Source organism: Carassius auratus, unplaced genomic scaffold (genome assembly GCF_003368295.1).
Source record: "Carassius auratus strain Wakin unplaced genomic scaffold, ASM336829v1 scaf_tig00217509, whole genome shotgun sequence".
Lineage (NCBI taxonomy): Eukaryota > Metazoa > Chordata > Actinopteri > Cypriniformes > Cyprinidae > Carassius > Carassius auratus.
This window is the reverse complement of record NW_020529103.1, coordinates 83,920-106,349: the sequence shown is the minus strand read 5'-3', so window position 1 is coordinate 106,349 and position 22,430 is coordinate 83,920. Positions and strand designations below refer to the sequence as shown.

Genomic DNA, 22,430 nt, shown 5'->3' with positions numbered 1-22,430 from the left:
AACCAACACATATTTGGTATCTGGATGTCCATTTTGGTCATATATTGTTTGGTTATAGTTGTAAAGAATGAAATGAGGAATCATATGTAAAAGCATAATGGGGGGTAGCAGTAAGAGAAAAAAAAAGTGAGACAGAAACAGCATGAGGCTGAAAGGAGGGAACTTGCTTGTCAAAGCAAAAACACTTACTCGCCGTGGCATCCCAAAACTTTATTGATCCGTCTGCATGTCTGAGGGGGACAACAAAGAGGAAGGAGAAAGAGCGATCGTATGAGCCAATGAGTGTGTGTGCTAAACCACTTAAGAGAAAGCAAGCAATGACAGCTGTGGAAACGGGAGGGCAAAAGAGGCAGAGAGAACAACACGCAGGGTCAATAGCGCGATTGAATTAAAGCAGAGAAGTGCGATACATTTACCAATGAGAGTCAAGCAGAAGGGGACATTTTAGACATCATTGACTTCAAGTGAAAACAAACGGAATCAATGCATGCTTCGGAAGAAAAAAAATCAATCCAGAGTTTTCAAGCAAATAAAAATACTATAAATGACCTCCACATGTGGGTGGAAAGTTTCACTTTATTGAGGCAGGGGCGTGAAACTATTTTAGGTAGGAAGCGCCACCTTGTGTGGGCTGTGTTTAATTTTATTATTTTTTTTTTTACTTCCATTATTTTAACTGCGCAACAACCCTTTTAAATCAACTGAAGGTCAAGATAAACTTAATGCTTTCAAAATTGAGGTGCAAGAAAAGCAAGCACATTGTTTTTCTTATTTAGTTCTACTAATTTAACATATACTGTGAGATGCATTTTACTAATTTTCATTACAAGCCTTTAGATTACATAAACATATGACATCATAACAACATCATATGACATGGTGTAAATGATAATAAACTGTAATATTCATAAAAAAAAATCTGTCTTGGATGATTGTATGTTGGACATTGTTAGTACAGTAGATACATTAGATAAAGTGTTGAAATTAAGTTTAAAAGTAAGTATAAAAGAGTTTATTTTGTAAAAGTCGTCATGGTCAAAGGTGACCATATTTATACAAACACTAGAAATCATTCATTGGAGATTTGGCAACAAGTGTGACATTCAGTTTTTACTCCCAATATTTTTCCATGTACCTGTCAATACTGCTGTGAGCGACAATGTGATAAATGCACAAGCATCCAAGTGAGAAAATGAAGTGTGTTGCTCTGGGACGGCTGAGCCATCCACATATTCAGTTTCAGACGAAAAAACACACATTTTAATCAACTTGATGCTTATGGGAAATGCAAAAAAAAAAAGAAGAAAAAAAAAAAAATTCTTCCAATGCCTAGTAACCAAATTCATGTTAATATGATATGAAATAAACAGAATTTTTTTTGAGCATGTTTTGTTAAATACTATAAACACTATCAGAATCTCTAATAAATACAGTTCTTCTGAATGTTCTATTCATTAAAGAATCATGAACCAAATAGCAAGTTTTCCACATTTCCACAAAAAGAAAAGAAAAGAAAAGCAAATCAGTGTATTAAAATGAATTCGGAATGATCGTGTGCCATTACAATTAAAATAATGGCATAAAAATTAACTTTAAAAACTTTAAATTACGTTTAACAATATATTGAAATAGAAAACAGTTACTTAAAAGTGTAATAAAACTTCACAGTATGATTGTTTTACTTAACTGTTTTTAACCATTTGAACCTCTTTCAAAAACATACAAAAATGTGACCAACTCTAAACTTGAACATAAACCCGAAGTGTTTTTTAATACAACAACTTACAACTTACCCTGTGATGATTATCTCTGGGTATGTTTGTGAACCCACCGTCCATGTGCCACCTCTGAGCGGCCACTCCTGAACACAAACACATAAACACATTTCTATAACACTCAACTGCCGAGCAAATTAGATCATACGTTTCACTAAGCACTTCAAATGGAAGGCTGCAATTTGGGTCATCGAGAAACTCCAAAAAATTAAAGGATTAACGAAGAACTTTGACAAACCTTGTGGCTGTAGCTGGTCTTTTTGTGTTTAGCTCCTATGGAGTAAAGCACGGGTATGATGTCGGGGGGACAGTCGGCAAAGTAAGCCGTGCATGTGACCGGAGACTCATGGATGTCCATGGGGTAGGGGTTCTCAAAGATAGGAAAACTACAGGAGAGAGAGACTTCAAAATAAATAACAGGCATTTATGAAACACAAAAGATTGTGACTCATTTCTCATAAAATAGCCTATATCCGTGACCGTACATCCACTGAAAACTGTATTTAAGTGCATTATGTTGCTAAAGACGACCATAAACAGCAAAAGGCAAGTGTCTCCAACCTTACTTTAAGTGAGAGCAACCAGAAGGTATAAACGTGCTAAAGGGCTACATGTTTGAAATACATAAGAACGAGAATTATTATGATAAAAGAAAATGAGGCTATTTATAGAATGTGCTCTGTGGGCGACTCTAAGTGGGCTACCAGGTACTGATACCCACGAGTCCTGTATTAAAGCTACTGACCCACATTTATGCAATTGAACTACATTATCCACTAGAAGAATTAGTATTAATTTAGTTTCTAATCATAATAATAATTTTGAAGCGCAACTGTTATTTTTATTCTTAATGAATGTGCCTTTACCATATTGCTATTGCTGACATAAAAGCAATAAGCACAAGGTTGTGTTTGATTTCACCACATTTTTGAGAGTACCTGTATGAAATCATTTTAAAATACAGTACATTGCAGCCTTGAGTGGCTTACTGCTTTTACTATATAAGCTTATTTAACTAAATCATGTTTTTAAAGAACATCAAACTAAACCAAAGTACACTTTACAGTTGAAGTTAAATGGAATTTATAGATGACTGTCTGGTTTAGAGAGGGTTTGAGTACAGCTGTTTGTTTGTTCCTTCAGTGCGTCCTTGTGAAGAAATGGAGAGACAGAGTCAGGCTGACCTTGGCTCTGGTTCTTAATAATGACTCATTTGATGGATGTTTATGAGTGACAAATCCAATGATATTTACTCTTAACAAATAAAGACACACACACACACACACACACACTCAGATTTCAGCTCTTTTCCACAAAGCATCTTCAAAAGTAACACGCACGGACACAAAATGTATTGGGTGTTGAGCGATGTTGCCTCTGGTGGAAGTACTAGTGTGAGGTGTTGTTGGAGTACATCACATTGAGTTACATCATTCAGCCATAAAGTGTGTGAGTTTGGCAGTGGAAACAGAAAGAGATGCTGAAGAAGAGATTGCTCACTTGCTCTGGGATAGATCAACCACAACAAAATCTTTCTCCAGCAGAACCGCCACCGCATATGGCTCCTGGACCTCTGTCAACACAAACACAACATCTCAAATAGTCATCTATGAACTCGAGGCAAAGTGAGCACAAAAACATAGATGTATGGATTTTAATCATTTAAAGGAGACGTTTGAAACTACACCATTTGACCCCACTGACTTTCACTGTATGGACAAAATACACAGACATTTTTGAAGATTAAAATGATTTATATGAAAATTTGTGTTGCACCGAAAAAAAGTCTTACAGGTTGAATTCACGATGACCAAATTTACATTTTTGTGTGAAACATCTCTGTAATAGTGAGATACAACCATTTGTTTTTATTTGAGCATCCTGACAAGCTCCGAAAATGTTTGTCTGACCAGTTGAAGACGAACTGAATGTTCAAAAAACCCTGTCTTACAACTCTTTCTTTTTCTAATTGTCTTTATTCTGGTGGTGCATAAATTACACACTTCAGCTTTAAGCTTTGTGAGGAAAACTAATGAGAAGGTGACATCTTGAAACCAAGGGGACGAAGGCATTAATTATCTCCTCTGTGTTTGTGTGTAACAATTATGCACAGCAGAATCCATAATTCTCTTTCATGAAAACCGTACAGGTGATGATGATGCAGGGCCATGTACTGTGCTGAATATGCACTGGTCAGAATGAACAAACAAGCAGAATTTAAAATAAAAATTACCAATTGAAATCACTTCATATTTGCTGGATGTTTGCCGTATGTATGCTGTTGTATTCTGGGTAACAAATTCTGTGCATTCGTGTACATATGCTTGACAGGGATTAGTTTTTATCTGCTTTTCTCAAGAGAAAAAGACAGATATAGCGATACACTCTTTCCCCTTGACTGAACAGAGCCGAAGCTGTCACTTCTCAAACCATTCAGGATCAGTTCACGTGTAGCATTTCACCTTACTGATGTCGGATTCACAAATGACTTGTTCCTTCAGGTTGGAAGTTTCAAAAGTTTTTGTGTAATTGATTCACAATGCATTTTCAGTACCATTCAAATGTACTGGTTTGGTATTATTTTATACATCTTTTATACTCACCAAGACTGAATGTATTCAGTCAAATAAATACAGTAATATCTGTAATATTATGAAAATTTGAGTTTAAAAATAGCAGTTGCCTGTTTTAATATATGTTAACATTTAATTTATTATATGGAAGACAGCAGGAGACAGAACTCACAGACAGTTCAGTACACTCACCGTTGAGATAAGGCGTATCACAGAGCACTAGGAAGTCCACTATTGGATAGTCCATCTCTAACACTGTGATGGCTTTGCCATGCATGATGGTTAGGGTTGGTCTCCGTCCTGCCTTGTCATACGAAAGACCCCCGGAGAAGACAATAAATGCATCACTACTGGAAGACAGAAAATAAGCGAAGTGTTAACTGAAAACCACTTTAGTTTCTCTTAATTTCTTTCTTTAACAAGGCAAGAACCAAAAGCTAATATCTTATTAAAAGGCAAGTTTTATGCTTTGTATTTACGTTGAAAATCCCCTTAACAAATGGAAAATATTGTTTCAATTTAAAGTCTTTTTCACAACCCTGAAATACTCTCTATACAAATAGGAAGAAACAAAAGGTGGGAAACAATATTACAGCCAAGCTAATCTAAAATATCATTAAAACTGAGGCAGCCACTCATGACCACTTCTTTGAACACAGCACTGGGGAAAACGGCAAAAAAAAAAAAATACAAAGAATAAAACAAGCAATCAAAAATGGAGTTTCTTCAAATTATGTTTTGTTGCTCATCTCCCAAGGAAACCAGACTTTATAAGACAGGCAGTAAACTTTAATTGTTTTGTGACAAGATAAAGCGGCAATAATGGTTCTCGAGTGGAACTTGGACACATCTGTCGCAAGCAAATAGGAGGACTAAATTCATCCACAGCACTCAAGTCTGCATTTCCCAAGATTTATCAGCTGTATATTGGTCTGTTTGGGATTGCTGTGTGTTCTCTTACCTGTTTCTGGAGGTTTTGTATTCGACCTTGAGAATGGGTTTACATGATTCTTTTCGACCATCTCTCTGAGTCTTGCCTGAAAAAAAAAAAAAAAAAAGGCTTGATGGTGAGCTCTCACTTTTTCACCTTATTTTTATGTCCAGAACTCTCTGATTAAGAAACCAGTTTTCCCAGTGTGAGTGTGTTCATCTTTATATAACCACTGAGCTGAAGGCCGGGACCCCAAACATACAAAGACTGAGAGTGAATCACTTATTCCTGTCAAATCAAACTTGCACACACACACACACACTGCGAACCCACATACTGAATCATCCTCCATAATGAACACACCTGGTGAGGTGAGTCATATTTCACTAATAGATGATGAGTCGTGGCTGAAGGGCTCTTAAACTGTGTGTGGGTTTACTTAGCTATACTTTGGGGTAAAATTTAGCCCTAGAAATTAAGTAAGACTAACAAAACCTCGCTTTTGGTTCATTTGAAGACATATTAATAAATCAATAAATTAATAAATGTTCTACAAATGCCAAAAAAAAAAAAAAAAAAATGCTAATTTTAAAGGTCTGGTATAAATATAAATAGCTTCATATAAAATAATAAAAGGCTAAGGCATGTCCACATTTAGGGTACAAGGATGATACACCAGCAACATTTATTTTTTTCTTTTACAAGTTAAAATATCACATATTATATGATAGGAAGAAATGCAACTGAAACTGAAACTGCAACTGTAATTATTCATCTGATTTAAATGTTAAAAAATTTAAGGGTCATATGGTAATGGAGGCTCAATGTCTTTTTTATGTCCAAACCTGTCAATTACATAATAAACATTAAAAATAATTCATACAGAGGATTACTAGAATACAATTAATTCCATAATAAATAGTGGTCGACCGACATATTGCCAAGGCTGATATATCGAAAGATATTTGGCATTTTTCAAATATCGGCATTAGTCCATAAGTTTTTCTGCTTGGCCGATGTATTTGAGACGTGACTTTGACAGCGCTGAGAACGCAGCACCTGAACTCACATGTGCTCATATTCTCTCTCTTGTTCGTCGTCGTCATTAGCAGTTCTGTCTAATATGGATAGAAGTCTGTCTAATAATCAGATAGAATGGTTAAACAAAGGGATGAATAAATACAGAAATTATTATAATGATTGCTTTTATATCAGGCCTATTAGTAATAGAAAGGCAAACATTATAATACTTTCTTGTTTGCCGTCAGAATTAAGCAAAATATGCATTTATATAATTTAAACAAATCTTTGAATGACTAATGAACATTTAATTTCACAAACCTTGCAAACTGTGTCAAATACAGCTGTAAGATCTTGTGAAGTGTGCATTTTTATCCAGCATGATCGCGTGTTCTCTGCGTGATGGTCAGTCCATCAGAATTTAATGCTTTAAACTTTAAACTCATGATTTCAAATGATGCTCTGCCTTTATGCATTTGACCACTGTAATATTAATGTAATTTTCACTGTATGTAAAATGAGGGTTACCCTGGATTTATTTGAAAAATATGATTTCCAATGCACACAAACTTCCAAGAATATTGAGTGCCCTGTTGATTATAGCGTATACTTTATCTTTAATTATATTTTTATTAAATATTTATTTATTAGTGAAAAATACTGTAATTTAAAGTATATATATATTGTTTAATCCATTGTCAAATGATTTCAAACTTCTTAAATAATAATAATAACAATATTATTATTATTATTATTATTATTATTATTATTATTATTATTATTATTATTATTATTATATCGGCTATCGACCCCCCTGCTTTCCAAGATATTGGCATCGGCATCAGCTGTCAAAAACACATATCGGTTGACCACTGATAATAAACATGTTTAAGCCTTTTTTTTTTTTTTTTTTTTTTTTTTGAGAGAGGCTTAAAGTAAAAATGTAAAAAAGGTTGCACCAATTCTCACTTTTAACAATTACTATTAACAATTAACAATTATTACTAGCGTATTGAGTGTTTATAATTACTTTTAGTATTAGTAAATTAATGCCTTATTCTGCGTAACCATTTTTTACATCCCTTAATCTCACCACTAGTTTTACTAGTTTTGTACTAATTATTATTAACGTGAAAAAAGCCCATGCATATCTGTGTACCCACCATGAGGGAAGGTGACTTGAAAAGGTTTGGCTGTGTTTCTCAGATTCCACATGCTCAGACTGCCGTCAGAATGACTGCACATGAACTGCCGCCCCTCGTGATGCCAGCTTACTGAGTGAATGGCCTGACAGAGAGACACCAGAAGAGAAGCCATCAGGACTACATCGATCAACATTTTAAATGATGGCCAGATCATAACACAATACATTTGTATTATAATGTTAGATCAGAGTAAGATATTTTCTGTATATGAACTAGATATACTTTCAGTGATAGATAGACAGATAGACAGACAGACAGATATATAGATAGATAGATAGATAGACAGACAGACAGACAGACAGACAGACAGACAGACAGAGAGATAGATAGATAGATAGATAGATAGATAGATAGATAGATAGATAGATAGATAGATAGATAGATAGATAGATAGATAGATAGATAGATAGATAGATAGATAGATAGATAGATAGATAGATAGATAGAAATATAAAAGAGATATTCTAAATTGTAATAAAATGTCACACTTTGATAAAAGAAAATACTGTATTTTTGATAAATGAAAATGTATTGAATAAAAAACTAAGAAAACAAGCAATAGGGAGGAAGACGGAGAAGTAACTATAAAAAAGAGAAAGAGAAAAAAAAAGAAATTCAGAGATGCTGCCTGTCACATGTGTGTATCGTCAATTTAGCTCCGGAAATTAGAGAAATCCGAGAACTGAAGACATGACTAATTGTTCCTGCTTGTGAAAGTCTCTCTCTCTCTCTCTCTCTCTAGACCTTCATCCATCTGAGAGTCAATAATCCGATATCAGTAGTTACTCCACCATCAAAGCAGCCTGATCTCCACTCATCTACCTCACTAATGTCACACAGTAAATAATAAGTCAAATGATATCAGAGTCAGATTCATTTGATGATTGTTAGGAGTGTGTATGACAATATGTGATGCTGATATTCTATATTATTCAGAGACATACCAAAAAAATCTGCCAAAATGTAATCTAAATAGTCATGATGGTGCTAATATCATGATAGGGGTTGTTCTGTGTTCAGTCTATTTGTTGAAATGAATGTGAGGGAAAGAGATTTTTGTACCTTTCGAAATCTATTCCTATTTCTTTCAACACGAACAAAAATATCCCTTTGTGTCGTTCTTTTTATTCCATCCTGTCTTTTTCCTCGCAGTATCTTTCCTCTTCCCTCACTCTCTCGTTCAAAGTCCTTTCTATTAAAAGTATGTTTTTTTCCACACATGTGTGCTACCAGACGGGCATCTAAAGTAGCAATTAGCAGACCCCTAGACATTTCCATTTACCCACTCTGACAAACGCTTTGCGAGCGACGGTGCCTCTGTACAGGCGGTGCTGACAGATGATCAGAGGGCGCCGTCAACGAATTGAAACCCGCAGTAGAGGGTTGGAAGGAGAAAAGGGTGAGTTTTTGGGAGGTTTTGTGCGTGCTGCTGTGAGCCAAGGGGCGCTGTGATTGAAACATGTTTTGGAAGGATGAATGCGAGCAGCTGGCTGCAGGAGGCTGTTCCTCTTTCAGAAGAAAGATAAAGTTGTGTGCCAAGCAGTGATTATGCTAAACAGATCCACATGGCACAAGGAGGGAAATTAAATCAGAAAAGTGACTTAGTGCTCAGTATTGTTGTAAATCAGCAACAGTGTGGAAAAAAATGAGCAGATGAGCCAACTGTTTAGTACCAAAAGCAAATTTACTTGGACAATGGAGTGCAAAAAAGACGTCATTTTTTATTTATATAGCCTTTTTTTTCACCAATTTATTTCTGTCTGTCTTATTTTTGGCTGAGGGCTGGATTATAACAAGATGATAGACTGGAGCTTTCGGGTCACAAATACGCACACAAAAATAGAGACTGTGCACCCACACAGAGACAAAGAAAGAGCATGAATATCAAACATATATGTCTGTATTTTCAGATATAATCACTTCACACAATAAAAAAGTATATATATATATATATATATATATATATATATATATATATATATATATATATATATATATATTGTCAGATTAAAAGAATGTACATAAATGAATATACAAACCAGCATTAATATTTTCACCAAAATCCAAAAGATTGTAAGCAGCAAATCTTTTTTTTTTTCAGCTTTAATAATAACAATAATACATTTCTCAAGCAACAATCAACATTATGGGATGATTTCATAAGAATCAGATATAATAATTTAGCTTTGTCATGACAGACTTTCAATTCAGTTTTAATAAGATATGTTAAAAAAGCAAAATTCCGATATATATATATATATATATATATATATATATATATATATATATATATATATATATATATATATATATATATATATATATATATATATATATATATATATATATATATATATATATATATATATATATATATATAGCGACTTCTATCCCCAAAAAAATAAAGTAAATGAAAAAAATAAAATTGCTCTTCCAAAACTGAATAATAGTGTATATATTATAATATATACCGTAAGCAGCTTTATGCAAACAAATACATGTCACCTTTTTAAGGAAGTATAAATGACAAAAACTTGACACTCACCTCATCATAGTATATCCTGAAGTCAGCTCTTTTGGCCCTCAAGTCCCACATTACTATTGTACCACTCTCGAAACCTATCAGCAACTGAGGAACACACACACACACAGAGGAGAGAGAGAAACAGGAGTCTATGAATCCCAAGAGAATGGCAATAAATATTGGAAACAGAGGTAAGAGTGTGTGTTACAAATGTCAAGAGCCTTTTGGCTGTTTTGGTTCAGAACAAAACAGACACACTGGTGATTGGGCACATTTATTCTTTAACTGGACATGATGGAGCAAGTGCTGACCAAAACAGACTCTTCTCTCTGTCACAGATGTTGGGGAAAAATTGTGAATTTAAGAACTGTCTCCCTTTCAGTTCATGTGTGTGAATTTGAACTGCACTGGCAACACACTACAAGAAGTTGAACTGGACTTTGAATTGGAATGAGAGGAAAATAAATTTACTAAACTGCAATTTCATTACATTTTAATCGTTCTTCCTTCAATTAGAATTCAAATTAATCAGACATTGGACCGTCTCTACCGCTTATATTTGTGTCTGCTACAGTATATTTTGTGTTTTGTCTTCCATTATTGGTCCCCTAAGCCCGTCCGTATCAGTTCCCATAATGCATCTGACCTGCTGTGACTACAACAGCATGTAACATTCTTTTTCTGGAAGATGACCTCAAGATACTCTCTCCAAAATGTCATGCCTCCTCCTGGAGATAGCAGATCATAGAAATGCTTTAAAGAAACAGATTCCCCCCAAAAAACGAACATTTCATCCCTCACCTCCATGTCATTCAACCCTGTATATTATGTTTTTTCTTCCTTCCAGAAAACATAAAACAAGACGTTAGGCCAAAATATCTATTGTAGACCTAACATACAGTGCATGAAGTATGAATATATATTTTCATTGCAAAACTTTTAATACTTTCTGCCTATTATCTCCACATACAGTGTCGAAAAAAATTGAGGGTGAGTACATGATGAGAAAATGTTAATTATTCGACTAAACTATTCCTTCAAATGAATGTTAATTTCTGATTTTGTGAGAGCATGAGAGAGGTTTTTAGCATGCATCCTCAATACAAGATGTTAACACCAGTAGTCGGGGGGAACATCAGGTCACATAACAAGTGTATGCGTGCGTGTGTGTGTATCCTGATGAGTGTTAATGAATCAGAACTGTGTCATTGCATGCAAAATACCTTTTATAAAGAACTCCAGCAGTCACACTTAGGAATAGGAACACTAATGTTTTGTTGTTGTTGTTGTTGTAGTGGTAAACTTGTTAACTAGTTTCTCAAAAGTTTTGAGCCATTGATCAGGTGAAAAATGAGCAAAAGAAGAAATGCTTTCCTCACCTTTCCCTCATCTTTTGGACTGTCACTCAGATGAACAACAGGACCTGGATGTGTCTTTGTTGATCTGAGAAAGAGAGAAAAAGAAAAATTCCTTCAAAAGATAACAGGGCGCTGGAAATGACACATTTTCTGAGCTTGTGGCTTATATTCATTTCTGTTAGCTCTGAGGTCATCTTTAGGCTAACAAATTCAAGCTGACAAAAATAAACTTTCAACAGATACACACGTGTACAATTTTCTGTACAGTCCTTTACTTCTATTGGCTGATTCTAAAATGGATGAGCTCCTCTGGATATACTGAGCATAAACATCCTGTTTCAACAGGAAATACATCAAGGCCGAAATAATGGCCTTGTATCATTTTATGGGGGGATAATAATACAGAAGTCAATGCACTAATGATAATTTCTCTGGTTTTGAAGTAATGTATTCCTTTTAGCTTTAGTAGAAAATGAGTGTATTGCTGTTCAAACATTAAACTGAATAAATTAATTAATAGATACAATTAAGAAGAAGACTTTTGTCAGACAACATGCTAGAATGGTCTAAAAGTCTTTTTAGCAGAATTGGACACATCAAGGTCTTTTTTTTTTTCAGTAGTTTTTTCAAAATCGAAGAGCAACAGGATAGAAAATGTGCTCTGACAGCCTCCAGTGAATTGACTTTAATGTGTGACAATGTGCCAAGTACAAGAGAGATGGAAAAATTGTAAAGTGATGGTCAGAGCAAGGACGATACAAAAGACTTTTATACAAATACACACATACACACACACACACACACACAGAGACATCATTCCCATTCAGAGCTTACAAATGACCCTGGACTTTATGGTACAGAACGGCCCATCACACCTGGTCTTCAAAACTCCACACCGTAACACACTTCACACACATAACACTGATGCACTTTTACTGATGCATTTTTAGCACCACTAACATAAAAATATAACATAAATCAAATAATAATAATAATCATAATCATAGTTACAACTGCTTAATTGAAATAATAGTTCATTTGTGCTTATCATTAACGCTGACATATTTAAGCTATCACTTGTCTTTCCTGGTGTACAAGTCAAATATAATTTAAGAATTGTTATATATTTAGGTGAAATATAACCAAAACGGTTTAAAACCAGCTACTTATTTATTATAAAATAAAATAACTATTTGCAAATAGACCTACCATTTATTTTAATATGTGACACCGTCCAATGAATTAAATGGAAAACAGTTATTGTAGAAAAAATAAAGTTAAAAAGTTGACTACCCCATCTTTACGGGCCTACTAGAAATACTGTCATTGTCTACTCACCCTCATGTCAAAAACTTGACAAATCTCTTGGAGTTATTATTAAAATGTCAAAGCTGCTATTTTTCATGCAACAAAAGCATGGCGATCACTTGTCAAGTTCAAGTTGCAATTGTTCTTGGATTATATATATATATATATATATATATAAAAAAGAGTTATATATTAGGTTGGGATCTGCACGACGAGAATAACATGTCTCACACATATATTGAATTTAAGACACATATATGCTTTTTTGTCGCCTAGAGCATAAAGTGAAGTAGGACTGCCAGTCTGCCTCTTAAAGAAAAAAAAATATGATGCATACACACATACACAAAAACAGAAGCCCATCTATGTCCGTGTCTGCTTCTTCAAATGTTATTTGACAAGACGTTATGAGATGCTTGGCCAACCAAAGCCAAAACATCCCATAATGCCTCCAGCCATATTGAAGTCTGGCACTATAGCAGCAAAGAAACTCATTTAACCAACTTATCAATTGCCATGTAAAAAGAAAAAAGAAAAAGAAAAAAGAAAAAGAAAAAGAAAAAGGAGAGAGAAGTTAATCAGATAATAATCATAATTCAGTTGTACATATGCCTTATCTGTGAGGCTTCCCATGAGAGACAGTCATCACATGTCCCCTGCAGAAAGCAGAGGATACTTTTGTCAACTCATCATTCTTGTTTCCATACTGCTGAGGCTGCAAGAGATTCAGTTGCCTTGAGCAAAATAAGGTAACAAGAGGACAAATGCACAAGCTAGTTTGTGACCTAAATTCTATGCCCGCTCCACTCACTTACTTGCAATGTAAACTCAAACCTAGGAGGTCTATACAACTTTGCATTCTCATTCATCTTAGTGGCAGCTCCAATTATTATGAGCTGTTTAAAATGAAAGAAAATCAGAATAGACAGCTACTTTTAAATGCTATCAAAAAAAGAAAAAGAAGATTTTTGCATCCATGATGTTGCATTATCTATCAGGGGCCAAATGGAACAAACTAACCAGACAAACGATGAACTTTTTGCTCTCACACACACATTTGTAGATTAAATGGCAAAGAAGCACCATGCTTGTCAAATAAAATACATGTCTTTAGAAAATTCTGCCGTCTGGGCTCGAAGCAAAACAAAGTCTGGTAGGATCTTTTGAAGTGCTACTTTCATGTCGAAAGAAAAAAATGCAGCTTTGATTCTTCATAAATTATCAGACGTGGATTTTGTTGAAGCTCTTTTCAGAAAACAACATTGTCGACTAAGATTCTTCATTAAAATTAAGCAGTGAAGATTACAAAGTGTAGATATTAAATGAAGTGTAGATATTAAATGAGATGTATGTAAGGTCTACCAGGCAGCTTTTTGTGTGCTGTTATATCCCATCGGCACACAGCCACAGCACAAACACCTCATCCACTTCAATAGTCCTTCATCTTCAGCCTTACAGACTGCTTCGATCCACACCAGTTCTCATAATCGACTGACCTCCAACTCCACCAGACCACGACCTGTCCATCATAATAACTCCATTTCTGCAACAGCTCTTTTCTTGACTCTGGGATTAAGCAGTGCTTTTTTTTTCCTCTTGTAAAGCCTCCTCTTCCTAATTCTTCATTTTATACCAGTAAGCTTTAGAGCTCTGTAAAAGGGATTATTGTTATATTTATTTATTTACAATTAGTGTAAGAGGACTGCACATATCTATTTTTATCAGTTTAAACTAAATACAATTTTAAATTAATAAAAAATAAATAAAAACTTTATCAGCTACTGTAAATATTTTTTCATTTTTTTCATTTTCTAACACATACTTGAATGAGGGATTGTGTTTTTTTTGTTAGTTTTTTATCAGTTAATTTACATGAATTCATAATTTAATTAAATGAAGTTATTAACTAATGATTTGGTGGAGAAGTTATTGCATTTATAAGCTAACTGTTGGAAATCTGTTTGAAGATGTGACTCCAAGACCAAAATCAAACAGTTTTAAGTCAGCCAGGGATACATCACCCCAAGAGATAAAAGAGCGACCTTTGGAGAGTGCTTTGACTGCTTGCAGGTTCAAGAAATGATAAAAAAGAGTGATTACATTACTGGAAGACAACAGCAGAAAGGATATAGGACAGATATGTCATCCCCAAACGAGTCTCTGTCTTGCTGGGCTTCAAATCTAATTTGAGTCTGATGGAATGTCCAGCGCAGTGCTGATTCACTTCTCAGCTGTACTTTGTCTCTGCTCACTCTATGAGACCTGTTATTGTGATCTAACACACTGATAGTCATTGTGAGATTGCCATAATATACTCCTCTCCCTCTCTTCATCTCTGTCTAAAAGAACACACAGCAGGCCATTTAACTTTCCTCTCAAATAAATTATATCTTTGTATAATAGATTTTTTTGCCTTCTTATAGCTTTCCACTGATTATTTCTTCCACCTCCTTCAAAAAAAAAAAAAAAAAAAAAAACCTTTTCAATTTGTTATTTAAATGATTTTGGGACAGTTTTGATTTGAAAATGTGCAAATGGTCTACCTCAAACACACAGACTATTAATTTACTGAATTTACTTTTACTAACTTTTCTCTGCAATCAGTTTTGTCTTTGTATAATAGACTGTTTTGTTCTTCTTTTCACTGAAGACTACTTCAGCCTCATTCTCAATATGCTATTAAAACCGATTAAATAATTTTGGGATGGTTCTAACTTGCAAATTTTCTATCTCAGACCAACAGACTATTTATCTTCTGTTTATTTAAATTCCTCCCCCATCAATTATATATTTGTATAATATGCTTTTTTCTTTCTGTCTTTCTACTGACTATTTCAACCACCTTATTTTCAAAAAGTTCAAGTAATTATTTTGAATTTGCAATTTTGACTTGAAAATGTGCACATTTTATCTCAATGAAATGAATATTCATTTATCAAATGAATCAATTATATTCAATTTCCATTTTGTTACAATCAGTAATGAACCCTCCGAAACTGTCCTCTTTACAAAGTGATGGCCAATCTTCTCTACACCTGTCTAGCTGTCTGAGAAAGCAGACAGACAGTCGCTGTGTAAGACACTGTTTGGCTCTGTGTCTGTGTAAAGTGGGCCATAGCCTGGCAGTAAAAGAGCCCAGGATAAGTGTGAGTGTGTGTGTGTGTGTGTGTGTGTGTGTGTGTGTGTGTGTGTGTGTGTGTGTGTGTGTGTGTGTGTGTGTGTGTGTGTGTGCGTGTGTGCGTGTGTGTGTGTGTGCGTGTGTGTGTGCGTTTACATAGGCCAATGACAGAAAAGTAAATTGAGAACAGGAGGCCTTTGCTTATCAGCTGAAAAAGGAAGACAAGCCTCTTCTCCCTCACCTTATCTTCTCTCGCTACCTGTGTGATCGCACAAGCCTCTGGCAAAAGCGCACAGAGACGCATATACAGCAGCTCACAGTGCAGATCAGAGCTAGACTACTGTTTGCATCCTATTAAGTCATCAAATCCCAAAACATTTATTCATTTATTGTTAACTCATCATTTGAAAGCAAACGTGAGGCGCATGCTAATGCTAGCTCGCTAGCTGTGAGAGCGCTCTTTCTGTTTGAGTCCAACTTCAAAGGCTCTGATAAGAGTCACTGAAGTGCTTTCAAAGCTTGTGATGGTTGCTGTGGCAATGGTAGCAGCAATCTCATTCAGGATAATAGCTTTGTATATTATGGTGAAGAACCGGAAATTGGTTGGTTGCAATTTGGCGAGCGTGATTTGAAAAGCTTAGGGATACCGCAGGGCATTTTCTGCTTGATAGTAGTGTGTTTGCACAGCATTTTGTGTGACACAAACAAGATTGGTGCCATATCTATCTATCTATCTATCTATCTATCTATCTATCTATCTATCTATCTATCTATCTATCTATCTATCTATCTATCTATCTATCTATCTATCTATCTATCTATCTATAAGGACTGTTTGAGCTGATAAATTAATCAATCAATACATGAATCAATGAACAAATCATTAGATATAATAAGAACCAGAGCTTTTAACAAATAGCTTTTAGCTTATTTTTATAAGGGTAAACAAACCTAGTTAACATAAGAATGCAAGAAAATTCTGGGAAATAAAAACCATTAAAATTCTTAATAGGCTTGAGGCACTGACAAGCTCCTGAAATATCCAGAGAACCATTAGAGGCTAAGTTATGTAAAAAACATCAGTCTTGTATAAAACGATTTGAAAATCGTAACAGACAATCCACATTTTTAAATGTGCAGCATGACCTAGAACATGAAATTCCTCCATAGCATTTGACGAAGATGCTGAAAGTCTAAAACAGATTACTTGGAAATGTAGGCGTGACGTTAGCTTACTGCTGCAAGGCAGATCCATGGAATACTGATTATGTTTAGGATCAGGGATCCCAGCGTGCTAGGCAAGCCCTTCAGATATTTTCAGAACAGGCATGGAGGTTTAAGATAAACTGTGTGCAGAATCGAGACAAGTGCATGCCACATGCAGTGATGTTCCTCATGGCTGATGAGCTGTACATTTGAAGTTTGTCCCACAAAAATAAAGGACGTGATATCTTGCTCCATATGACTTTGAAAGGTTCTGGTAAAAAAAAATAATAATAACACAGATCTGCTGGCGTGAGTACTGCAGGTTGAAGGCAGTTGATTTCAGTGCAGCACAGTGAGGATTGTTGAAGGTTATAAGGTTACAGGATCTCAGTTAATCCCTCACACCTTGTTCATGCCTTCTCCGGGTTTCATCTGCCTCACTTATTCGTGTGTGAGTCAAGAGGAAGAAAAACAAATCTCTGGCTTCTCTTCCATCCTTGTACTTGATTTCCATCAGAGGACGCCTGCTGCTGGCGCACAGAGGCCATGTTTATATTTATTCATATTTATTTATTGAAATGAGCTGCACTTTGCCTCGGTAAAGGGGAATTCTCTCAATAACACAAGTGTGTGCATGCATTCATCTTCAGCTATTCTCAAACACTGCTGAAAAAAAGGCTGCTTTCCTGTTTAAAACCTGACAGGTTTATAGAACATATAAAATTGTCATGAAAGCCATGACAGAAAGTGCCATGTATAAACAGGAGGGAAATCAACCTGCACACCATAATATTACACAAAATTATGATGTGTTATATGACATAAGAAATAGTGTGATTCTTTTCATGGGCTGAGATATATTAAGCGATAAAATCAAATATATAAATATTTTTTTGTAAAGTACCAGTGTTTTTGTTCATGTACCATGGTAGCACCATAGTATCCTATGAAGAGTGTGAGTGCAGTAGATCAGCAGCAATTTCCAAGCTCAAAGTATTCTCTAATCAGTCCACTTCAATCAATTCCACTCTTTGTTTTCAATTTCCTACTCCTCGAGGTTGTGCACAGTGCATTAGTATGATGTTAATATTTAAAAAGTAGCAGGAAATTTGGAATAGATTACACCTGAGAGGAAAGGGAAATATTAATAACATATAAAATTTTAGAATATATATATATATTGATTTTGATTGCAGATAGTAGGAAATAATAATGACAGATGTCATTTCAACATTGGAACAACGTTGAAAAATGTTAAATGCTAAATGACTGAAAAAGATTTACAAAAACACTTGTAAATCAATGTAGATTTATTTATTTATTTATTTATTTTTTTTTTTTTTACAAGATTTTGCTGCATTACCACTCTGAAACAATTCCCATTGGTTGTTTTACCGTATTGCTTTGATCATAATTGGTTAATCTGGCTGTCATGTCTTTCTGAGTTAGACAGCTGATTGTGAGCTGCTGCTCATTAAAACTGCTCGGTCGGTCCCAAATTATTTTATATTTGCCTGTTAAATTTTTATTTTGAGTGAATTTGAGTAAAGACATGTCAACGGAGAACAAAAACTAGAATGGGAACACAGGAAAGTTCAGATGTGATCTGCGAGGTCCTGCAAACATATGGGCAAAAGTTTCGATTTTCTAGGCCGATATGGTTAGGAACTATACTCTCATTCCAGCGTAATAATCAAGTAACTTTGCTGCTGTACCATGGATGCAGCAGGTGCAATGATATGACACAACATGACAATTCACAATACCTTATAGCTTAAATAACCCTAAACAGTTCTTTTATATAACTGCAGCAACATGTACTAATTCATATCATTAAACCACTTCTGAGCAGAAAAACTTGAATAAAAGAAAGAAATTGGTGCATTTACCATCAAGCACCTTTGAATAGCCCTTCAGAATAATCAAATACTAGGATCAATTTCTCTCATTTGAAAAAATACAGATATACTAGCACTCACTCAATGTGCCACTGAGCTACTTGAGGAGGTGAGGGGATTGTGGGTAAAGGATTTGTAGTGGGTCAAAAGTAGGTGACAGGGGATCTACATGTCCTTCAGAAAATACATCTACGGTTACTCAATACTAACGTAAATGTCTGACAGGGGAGATGCCACCAAGAGCTGCTTGTGTAAAAAGAGACTTGATTGACATGCAGAAGCTATTTGCTTCCCAGATTATCACTCATGGGAGTAAGGTGTTGGTGTTGAATTACACATTTATTTATGAAAAGTGTCATAGATGTGTGTAAACCAATGGCTGTCTGTGTGTTTCAGTGTTTCTAAAATTGTAGCTTAAACACATCTTTTGGGGTTTGAAATGTTAAAATGTGATTACTTAATTATTCCTCTGCCAGGATGTGGTTTGCATTTTTTGTCATTGTGGATTTTGCGATGTGTTTAAGTTACAGAAATCAGATCAAATCCTTAAGATACATGGAGAGTGACAATCAGGCTGTGTTTACACATGACATTGACATGAGACCTGTATCCGGATGTTGTCCACATACACATCGAAACATACACATGTCCTGGTCCAGAGGTAGTCAAGGACACACTGTGATCAGATCTCAGTGTAATGCAAACGCAATCCAGCCATCTGCAGAGAAGTCAGTTGGTGTTGCCAAGTGTAAACATGCCGCGTTCTGATTGACTGATGAAACGATCTGCCTGATCGGATCACGGTGATTGCATGTTAATGCCAAGTGTACGTGTAAAGCCTCGCAAGTGTACGTGTAAAGCCTAGGTTTGGTGATGATTTCATTGTGACTCTCAAAATAAGAAATGAAAAAAATTATCTTGAGGCACTTCTTTGGAAAACATGAACTAGTGCTTCAAAGAACCTAGACTTCACTCTTCCGTAGCAATGATACTTAGAACCTGTACAATGACCTGAAGGACTTCTGATGTGCAGAAACACAGAGACATGTTTTATTTCTAAAGAGACATACTGCCTTAATCTCAAGAACCCAATAAAAAAAGTTATTTTAAAAGGAATAGTATAATAGGAATAAAATGAATAAAATAAAAAGCTAGTTTCCTAATTTAGCTAATTTAATTATTTAAATGCATAAATGTAAACAAAAATAAATAAATAAATAAATAAATATATCAGCTTTAACAGTACAGCATGGTGCTAGCCACACTAAGGTCATAGGATAAATTCCCAGGGAAAGCAAGAAATGAAAGAAATGTGTACCTTGAATGCAAGTTGTTTTGGATTAAAAATAAATAAATAAATAAAAATGCATGCATCTAATGTAATTGTCAATATATCTATGAACTCCCGAAGGCATAATTCAATAAACAAGTTTAAAAATAACCAGAAATCAGTAGATGGGTAATGAATTTTCCCATTGTATTAGCTTTTTTTAATTGAATTATTTTGCTATTTTGAAAATTTGAACTTTATAATACTCCTCCATGTAAATGTAAATTTACATTTGTAACTGCATTTATAATTGTTTCATACTCCAGATGACTTAGTAGCCCCACATCATTTTTACTAGATACACGTATCATTTGATCACATGGGTGCTCTGGTATTGTATTAATTAGGTATTCATTAGTCATGTTAGCAGCATTGACTTTGATATTAAAATTAAATAAATATTAGATTTACACTTATACTCACAGTTCTATGGCCTTGTTCCACATGATGACATATCCAGACAAAACGAAGGATTCGATGTTCACTATGTGTGTATTTCCACGCTCTGTCCCCACGTAAAGCCACTTACTTTGAAACGGAAGATGACAAAATGTGATCCTAAAAGAGAGATGAAAAGAAGAGGAATTATATTTGTGAAAGAGAGAGGGGGAGAAGAGTTAACACAGGATCTGCTGTCATCATATTAAAGTTTATAATTAATTTCTCACTATAAGGAACCAGCAAGCCAATAATGACCATTGTAACTAATATACTTCAAGATTTTGATTCATATGAACATACAACAATCATATTTTATCCAATTACACAGCAGACAGTCAAAAAGCTAAACTAGAGCCAAATTATGTATGTGTAAGTTTAAAGTTCTGCTCAAACTCATATTTTTCAACATGTCCTTGCTAATCTTTTGAACAAAGGTTGAACTGTTAATTAAAATCTGAATCACAATATGGCCCTGTGTGGTTATAAAACTGGAAAAAAGGCTTCAACTGAATGAAATAAATATATGGTCTACATGCAGTGTGGGCTTCAAAGTGAAGGGGCGGTGCTCTGTTTTGTCTCTCGACTATTACTCAAGCACACATGGGCCTCATGATAGGATGTTTTCACATTCTGCTCATTTTAATGGTCTCATTGCATGTTTGCAATACATGAATGCTGTGCACAAACTCCATCACTGCAGGTGGTTGAGTTTGCTTCCCTTTATGTGGTGTATTCTGCTTGTAATGTGCAAAACAGTCTAGGTAAAACATTCATGTAATTCCAAACATTGTTTGTTGTTGTGAGTTACAAGGACGAGTCTCTCTCTCAGGTTTGTAAAGTAACTCTCACCAAAAAAAAAAAAAAAACCTTACAAACATCACAAGTGCTAATTTATTCTTTGGAAACTGTAATTATTTTCAGGATTATGAAATGTTTAGGAAGTTCGAATGAAGCGCATTCTTATTCTTGTGAATGAAGAGCACTCTTAAAATATAAATATTTTATAGCATTATAAACATGAGTTATGTGAGCAGAGTAGTTGACAGTATTTATACAGATCATCAAAACAAAACAAAACAATTGTCAACAACTGTCAATCAAAACAAAACTAAACAAAAAGGAAAAAAAATACAAATAAATAAATAAATTGTCAACTGTTATCAACAAGTGTAAGCTGAGGAATTGAAAGCATTTCTCTAGATCGTCGAAAACAAAACAAAACAATTACAATTAAATAGTATTTTAAAATTAAATGTAAAATTTTTATTAACAACCACAAGAAACGTGTCTTGCTGAACCCCACTGAAGGCCAGTTCAACATCTTCTCTACAAAACACCATGCAAACAACAAAATCAAGCAGTTATTGTTTTATTTAGCACATACTTTACAGTACATAGACCAACGTAAAAAAAAAGAAAAAAACATTACAGATGGAATCCTGTGTAAACAACTCCTAAATCTACTTCTTACAGATTCTCTTTATCTTTAGTGTTGTCTCATGGAAATAAATTGGCATCTAAAATACACTTTTTGTACAGTCTATTCAGTGCTGTCTTCAATGGTCTTCATGCGGGGGTTTCCGTCACCAAATATTGACAAACAATACAATTAATTCACAACATAAATGTCATACTTTTCTTTTCTTTTTTTTTCTTTTTTCTTTTTTTATCAGAGCCAAATCTTGCAGTCTAATTTCTTGCAGTCATTCGTGTTCAGAGGCAGTGATTCATAGCTTTCTGCGG

At 34.7% G+C, this 22,430-nt stretch overlaps 1 protein-coding gene across 10 annotated transcripts in view; it reads right to left on the bottom strand.

Moving 5' to 3' along the window:
• Window positions 1–22,430, bottom strand: part of LOC113101096 (syntaxin-binding protein 5-like) — a 138,989-nt gene that overhangs the window by 39,040 nt on the left and 77,519 nt on the right. For 7 of the 10 annotated variants that reach the window (XM_026265566.1, XM_026265569.1, XM_026265562.1 and 4 more), the window contains exons 5-14: window positions 20,670–20,804; window positions 11,408–11,471; window positions 10,050–10,133; window positions 7,463–7,586; window positions 5,310–5,385; window positions 4,541–4,698; window positions 3,276–3,348; window positions 2,014–2,161; window positions 1,794–1,861; window positions 190–230 (exon numbers count right to left, since the gene is read on the bottom strand). In XM_026265566.1, coding sequence (XP_026121351.1) covers window positions 190–230; window positions 1,794–1,861; window positions 2,014–2,161; window positions 3,276–3,348; window positions 4,541–4,698; window positions 5,310–5,385; window positions 7,463–7,586; window positions 10,050–10,133; window positions 11,408–11,471; window positions 20,670–20,804 — 971 coding nt within the window. The remainder of the gene's footprint in view (window positions 1–189; window positions 231–1,793; window positions 1,862–2,013; window positions 2,162–3,275; window positions 3,349–4,540; window positions 4,699–5,309; window positions 5,386–7,462; window positions 7,587–10,049; window positions 10,134–11,407; window positions 11,472–20,669; window positions 20,805–22,430) is intronic. The other 3 variants (XM_026265563.1, XM_026265571.1, XM_026265570.1) reach the window with 1 other exon arrangement.